This window comes from Ruditapes philippinarum, unplaced genomic scaffold (assembly GCF_026571515.1).
Source record: "Ruditapes philippinarum isolate M1 unplaced genomic scaffold, ASM2657151v2 ctg13934_1_1_1_1, whole genome shotgun sequence".
NCBI classification, from domain to species: Eukaryota; Metazoa; Mollusca; class Bivalvia; order Venerida; family Veneridae; genus Ruditapes; species Ruditapes philippinarum.
In genome coordinates, this window is record NW_026866145.1 from 1 (window position 1) to 8286 (window position 8286).

General features: G+C 33.1%; 1 protein-coding gene across 1 annotated transcript; it reads left to right on the forward strand.

Moving 5' to 3' along the window:
• The first annotated feature begins 1829 nt into the window (after positions 1 to 1829).
• On the forward strand, positions 1830 to 3734 carry LOC132731474 (uncharacterized). The gene has a single exon (XM_060717666.1). The coding sequence runs from the start codon at positions 1830 to 1832 to the stop codon at positions 3732 to 3734; it is 1905 nt and encodes a 634-aa protein (XP_060573649.1).
• The last annotated feature ends 4552 nt before the right edge of the window (positions 3735 to 8286 follow it).

The following is an 8286-nucleotide window of genomic DNA, read 5'->3' on the forward strand; positions in this document are numbered from 1 at the left end:
TGAATTACGATAAACTAAATTAGATGTTTACTTTATTTTATACTTATGTCAGGATGGCCTAGTATGATAGCATAGCAATTGCAAAGTTGCAAGTTCGAATTTTAAACATTTTTTTTTCAAATGTCTTTAATTGTTTTCTTAAATCTATGCAGCATTTTGGATGACGATTTCTTGAATTTCTTGTGTATTTTCTTAAAACAATCATAACTTTGATATGTATATGGAAATGTTCATAATTTCAATTTGTAACGTCGCACAATGATTCAGTTGTACAATAGAAGTTCGGCAAGCACAAATAGTTATTATTCATGTTTCATTAAGATTCGAACAAACAACTTTCACTTTAAAACCAAATATCTTAATTCCTTATCACATAGGCTAGTTAGGCGCTAGTTTTGTGTTGGTAACTTTAAGTTATTATACATAAAACGTATACCGATATGCTTTAAAATTCCTACCATTTACCATAGGATCCATATCTATTTGTTAATTACTTTACATTCACGTTTTTGCGCAATTTTGTCACGTTGACGTTGGCGTCCTAACGGACGTGACGTCATATACTTTGTACGTTATTCTGATGAAGACAACAGTCGAAATTAGTAAAGATTTAAAAAAAATATGTGTTGTTTTGGTGTATTTTAACTGATTTACTCGAGAAAACCAAGACTTTGCATCTAATATGACGGATCCACATTGTAACCTACAAAAACTGGCAATAAAGCAGATGAAGAATCGTCTTCATGAACTATTTCTGCAAAAGTGCATAAACAATAATGTTATTCCGAAAGGGCTTCTGTGGACAACCTACTTAAAAAGGTTTCGTTAGACATAATGAAGAGAATTGCAGAGGATCAACAGCGACATGGTTTGGAGTTATCTAAATCAATTGAAGAACAGAGGAAAATGGCGAGAAAAAATCTATCAGAAGATCAACTATTTAATGTTGAGACTGAAATTTCAGAAAAAACTGAAAGGGAGAAAGAAACGGTAATACAGAGACATGAAAAGAAACTGTCAAAACTTTTACATGAGAGTGACGTAGTTTCCGATAACCCACAGAATAATATCTCGGGTAATGCATCCAAGTCAAAGCTAACAGAACAACAACGCCGTAATACGTATAAGAAAAATAAACAACCGGCACCATGTAAACCGCAGAAAGCAAACCCACATACAAATTTGAAAACCACTACCCAACATCCATCATCTTCAACCGAAGAGACAACAGTTGCAACCCCTACAAACATTCCAAATCATACGAATGTTACGTCGCCAAAAAACGGATCAGCCCCGGGCACAAAACCCACCTACGCAGAGGCCACTCGGAACGGGGCGATGACAGAACAGGTCCAACTAACGAACACTCTACAGGACTTAACCAGACTCTTAAAGATATTAATAGAAAAACAAACAGGCGTTTCGTCAGGGCGAGGAACAAAAACGAATGGCGAAGACATAAGAAGAGGAAACAGGCGATTCAGAGGGGCAAATCGACAGTAATTAACTTGTCAAAAAGGCGTTTATCGGACACAGACTATATATTACTGGGTAAGGGACTTTCTTTTGTACCTAAGCTTAAAAGCCACGACAAAGTGAAATTAGCAGAAGAGGTTTTTAGATTCTCACGTAGATTACGGCTTAAGGAGTACTTTTACGAGGAAACAGTTACAAATGAACAAAAGTATAATGATAAACCTTTCTTTAATAAAAAACAATCTACATTTATTCCCAAACAAGGCCGTGATGAATATCTTGACTTTTATATTGAGGCAATACACCAGGAAATTCTCCAATCATCAAACATATCTAGATATTCAAATATCACTATGGAAGAATTATCCAGTCTTAAGTCGTTAGCAAATGACAGGGATATTGTTATCAAAAAGGCAGACAAATCGGCTAACATTGTCATAATGAACAATGAAGATTACATACAGGAAGTGAACAGACATCTTAGCAACGATAATTATTACAAGAAACTAGATGAGGACATTGCGGAAACAGTTCAGAAGAATGTCCGTGACTGTATAGACATTATTTCCGAAACCGAAGAATTTGTAGAGGAGGAGTTTGACATTTTTCCCGAAAAAATACGTACTCCGCAATTTTATATTTTACCAAAGCTACATAAAAATATAGATAACTCATTGCCATTAGGATATCCTGGTAGGCCTATAGTATCCGCATGTAATTCCCCTACCGATAACATATCCAAATTCCTAGACTATATACTCCAACCCCATGTGTTAACCTTGCCTTCGTATATAAAAGATACCACTGATTTTCTTACGAAAATTAAGAATTGTAGTCTATCATCCAACAGTTATTTGGTAACTATGGATGTTAGCTCTCTCTATACCAATATCCCCCATGATGAAGGTATCGACGCCTGCCGGTCATTTTTAAATCGTAATACCGGTAACACTAACACCAGTCTGTCGGTCGATAGTATTTGTAAACTTATAGAGCTTACACTTAAGAATAATCATTTTAAGTTCAACAATGATAATTACATCCAAACCATGGGTACAGCCATGGGTAGTCCATTTGCCCCAGCTTATGCATCTTTGTTCATGGGTAAACTTGAACAAGACTTTTTACAGACACGCCAACTTAAACCTACCCTATGGTTACGGTTCCTAGACGACATATTCATGATCTGGGATCATTCTTTGGATGAATTAAATGATTTTGTCCAGGCCCTTAATGGATTACATAGCTCAATTAAATTCACTTATGACATTTCACTGGATCATATTTCATTTCTGGATGTCGATGTTACTAAAGACAACAGGAATAATATTTGTACCAATGTCCATGTTAAAAATACCAACATCCACCAATACCTGGATTACTCGTCCAATCATCCCAAAACTTGTAAAAATGGTATTCCATACAGTCAGGCTAAGCGCTATCGTCGTATTGTATCGGACGATGACCAGTTTGCTAAGTCACTGGACAGTCTCCGTGAATTTTTCATTTCTAGAGGTTACCCTGATAAGGTTATTGATGACGCATTCGGTAAAGTACGTGATGTATCTCAAGATGAAGCCCTTGTATACAACAGTAACTCCTCTGATGAAAAGATTGTACCTTTTATTATTGAATATAGTCCGTCTCTTCCCCATATTGGCAGTATCGTAAAAAAATACTGGGATTTATTTAAGCTATCGCAAAATGCGTCAGTCCAACATTTGCACGAATACAGACCCGTGTTAGCCTATCAGCGTGGTAAAAATCTCAAAGATTTCTTAGTCAGGTCTACATATCCCACAAAATTCCCTGGCCCTGTAAACGCCCATTCTAGCAAATGCTCCAGGCCTAGATGTTCACATTGTACTAGGATAGTAGAAACTGATAAATTTGAAAGTTTTTCTAATTCTTCTATATATCGCCTTAAATTTAATACAGATTGTACATCCAATAATGTTATTTATTTAATATCTTGTAAAAAATGCAACATGCAATATGTTGGCCAAACTAAACAACAAGTGTCCAAAAGAATGAATAGTCACAGATTTGACATTAAGAATTTCAGTGACCCTGTGTATGCCAGTGGTGTTGCAACACATTTCAACACTACAGACCACAGTGTAGAAGACTTCAGCTTTTTACCTATTGACATTGTTGACAATGACATGGACAGACTCGTCCGTGAAACATCTTGGATTCACAGACTTGATACTGTGTTTCCATCAGGCATGAACACCAGTGTATTGTTCAAATTATAATTTTAGTTGGCAATTATAAGTATATAGCAACTGTTTTAAAACTTTCTCCATGCATTTTTAATGTTTTGTCTTATTATTATTTAACACTTTTCTTCATTATTTTTACTTATTTATATCATTTTTTTCATAAAATATTTCATTATTGTATGCAAATTGTCTATTCTTGTACTTTTTACTGTTTTTATAACCTCCCTTTATTTTTGAAAAAATAATTTTTTCCCCTTCTATTTTATGATTTTATTTTATAAATTAGTTTTACATATTCTCTTATTCATTTATTCTTTTTATTATTTATTTTAATTATTAATACTATTATTATTAATATTATTATTATCATTATTATTATTATTATTATTATTATTACTTTTATTGGTGTCGGTGATGATGATGATAATATGTAATGGGTAATGTTGTTGTTATTATTATTATCTTTTTTATTATTCTAGATAACTTGCTGGCTAATTAAAGTAATGCTTTCTCGCTAATTCCCAGTGAATGTATATATAAAATTATATGATATATTTTGACATATAGGTATGTTGGGTTTTATCATTTTTCTCTGCTTTATATTGTAGAAGTATAGTTCTATTATTAATACCCGCTGTATCTTTTTGATCCATATCTATTTGTTAATTACTTTACATTCACGTTTTTGCGCAATTTTGTCACGTTGACGTTGGCGTCCTAACGGACGTGACGTCATATACTTTGTACGTTATTCTGATGAAGACAACAGTCGAAACTAGTAAAGATTTTTTTAAAAAATATGTGTTGTTTTGGTGTATTTTAACTGATTTACCATTTACTTCGGAATACTACAATTACCGACAAAAGGTCATTGAATGTCTAAATGTCTCAGGTCAAGATTGCCAAACAATGGTGTTAAATGAATAGACGGGGTATTAAATTTGTTTCTTTAATTAAAAACATAGTTATTTTTCTTTTGAAACCTAATGAGACCAACATACCTGCTTGTATTTGAATGACAGGTCTTTGTCAATAAAACTTATTATAATAATCGAGCCGTGATATATGCATGACTAATCTTCCATTAAAAAGCAATAAACACGGCATATTTAAAACATATCAAATTGCCGTCTTATTGTCTAAAGGGCTATCTGTAAAAAGAAATCTTAACATCTAAATTCACTTTTAAAAGTGTAAAAAATTTAAGGAACTCTAATTTTGCTGGGACTTTGAATTTGTTAAGGAACAGTTATTGAAGTAAGAATGTTTTTTTTGTTCAGTTACCATAGGTTTATCATTTTTTCCATTTTAAGCATACAAATACAATATTCATGTAATTATGATCATAAATTAGATAACAGTTAAAAAACAGACTTATTATTCCTTCCAAGATCTTTATATAGTTTGATTCCGTCGTGTGTTTTGAAAATAAGCAAAACGTTCCTGCAAATGATAGACTCATATAGATGCTACTTTAATTTCAGGTTTTAGCTTGTTTAATTATTCAAATGTTAATTCTGTTAATAACATTTCTTTGAGAGGTTGTTTTTGTCAGGAATATCGAAAATTCGTAAAGCTAAGCTGACAACTAAATTAAAGATAAATCTAGTCTAAGAAATGATATAATGTATTTTATTTTATTCCCTGTTTATTGAAAATTTATATACATATACATGTATTTTCACTTTCCATTCCATAATTTTGAACATATTGTATTCAAACAAATAGTTTAAAATAATAAAAGGGAAAGTTTTAATGTTTCATTGAAGTTAATTTTAATTGAAATGAAATGCACTTACAGGTGAATGTCTCCAAATAAGCCAATACATCTAAAAAAATCATATTAAAAATTGTACGAAGATTTTGATAGAATTTATATTTACAATACAAATTATAATTTACATGTAACATGCTGCAATGAATGACTAATTTTGCAGTATTAGTGACCATAATTATGTCCATTGCGTGATAAACGCAAAGAGGATTTTTCATATTTTTGTCTTTTATTTGGTATTTCATGAATACTAAAAATGTGAAAGTTACTTTCTTTCTTTACTTGAAAATATTGTGCAATTAAATCATTTAATAACTTCTAATGAAAATTATCATGAATCTGAGGACATGCTGCTTAAAGTATTAAATCTCTAGATAAATACTGTAAAAAAAGTGGTTTTAATAATAATACAACATTTTCTAATAACAAATGAATAAATGAGTTATCTTTCGGAAAATGCTTGATTGGATTGCGTATTAAATTAATGACAGTTCTGTTCCTCTTAGTATGTTAAGTTAACATAATCATCACATATCATAAATTACTTAAAACATTTCGAAAGGTCAATTCACTTTGTTCACTAATAAACAATTATGTCTTACTGGGAGATTCGAGGACGATAAGTTGTCGGACAACGCCAACCTGATTCTAAATTCTTATGCACACCATAATCTATGCTGCTACTATAAATAATACACTTTCCATTGACCTAAATATTGCATAAACTGTATGCAAGTTAACAAAATTTATCCAACACAATATACAAGCAATAGCAGATTTCCTAAATGCTTCTGTCTGGATGTATTTGGGCATGGTTTCCGCGCTCATCATGTTAACCCCACTAGGTTAACCAGTCACCAAACAAATAGTCGTAAGGGGCGACTTTGAAGCAATCCGTTAACTTTCCAAAAAGCTATACAAAACAACAATACCGAATTTAGGCTTAAACTAAGCTTGAACTGAGGCTGAAAATACGATCAAAATGGGGCTTTAAAGTGAATATCATTAAAGGCTAACTGACTGCTCGAAAACTTTTAAATGAGTAAACTTAAGCACTGAACCTTTTTTTTGCCCCAAAGAGTTTTAAAACAAATAAATACTGCGTCCAAAGGGCTTTTATCAAATCAATACAACTAAATGCACGGTTTTAAACTTTTGGCCGTAAATATTAGTGCCTGATCCTTGGAATCAGCAACCAAGCCATACGTCTTTGGCAAAACATCACTTTAAAGTACTTCATTAAAAGACCTTAGTACGAAAAGTTTGAAAAGTCATCTTCGGAGGTCGCTGTCGCTTTAAGGTATAACTGGGACGCAACGCTTGCCACCGCAAAAAGAGAGACAATAGAACACTTTTAGAAACAGCGACCATCCGAACATTAAACCCAAATTAAAAATAAAAACGGATTGCTTGATGAGAAGGGAACCAGTATTATTACACTTGTACTACGCAAAGCAATTATAACTACCAGACACAAATGCGTCTAACGCAGACGATATCTGTGCCAGAAACCAACAATTACCAAAGGACAAATGCACTCCATCACTGTAAACGCCAAACTCCTCACAGCGGTTACGTCACGCTTTGCTACTTTAACCACTGCCACCACTGAAATCACGTGATGATAGTTGTATCATGTGACAAAAACATGGCGGCCAGTTTCAGAACGCCAAGGATCCCGTATCAAACTGGCAGATTTATAATTACATCCTTACCAGACAAAATAAGTTCAAGACACACAATGTGTTATCACTTTAAAACAAGTGCGGGATCAAATGTTTTTGTGTAATCGTTCAATAACTGTTTATATTCTGCCATTGTTACTATGCATACGGTGTCACAGTGAAAATATCTTTCGTTATGTTTAAAAAATAATTTTTATACGTATATTTTTTTACTTTCTTGTACATTAAGCATAACTATTTAACGAAAGAAAACTAAAATGATATAAAGTATTCTATTTCAAAATTAAAAGTGAAAAAAATATATCCGGCTATATTCGACCGAATTTTCTTGTGGTGGCAGTGGTTACTGTACAGATCAGGGGAAGTAACCGCTGCGAGGAGTTTGTGTAAACGCCTGACCGCATAACTATTTACCCTTTTTGGTGCTAATTCCATTGCAGCATGATTATCGGAACTTGATAATGATATCAATTTGTGTACGAAATTCTTTTAGATTAATCCGTCCTAAATCATTACCCCAACAGTGTAATACAATTGTGTCGGGGAGATCTCCGACTCTCTTTAAGGTATTCAATTTACTCACAACATCCAGTATAGACATTCCGCTGTAGTCTTGTCACCAAAGATTGATACACTTCAAATCTAGGCTTGCTCCGCCAGGCATTAGCCTTGCTTCTGTAAATGCTTGCTTTATGATAGATGATCAAATCAGCCAAACCTTTATTGTGCCTAGAATAACTTGGCTTGCATTAATTTCAAAGCAATGGCACTTGCAGGCTAGCATAAAAATTGATAAATCCGATATTAATATAACGTTTGCAGCTGATTCTTTGCTCGTAACAGCCAATTCACTCACTTTAACGAAGGCAAAAAATGCAAGACAATAAGCCGCTGCAAATACATGACTTTCATTTGAACAAATTTGAACATACCACAGTCAATATTGACAAAATATGTTGCAAAACATGTTTAGTTTTTGGAAGTCTTGACACTCTTAATTTGGCAGACCTCTTCAAACCCTCTAAAAGTTTGTCAATAATGTAATCCCTTGAAACATCACAAATATTGGTAACCTTGCATCGAAACCCTATGGCATTAACATATAAACGGGCAGTTAAAGATGCCC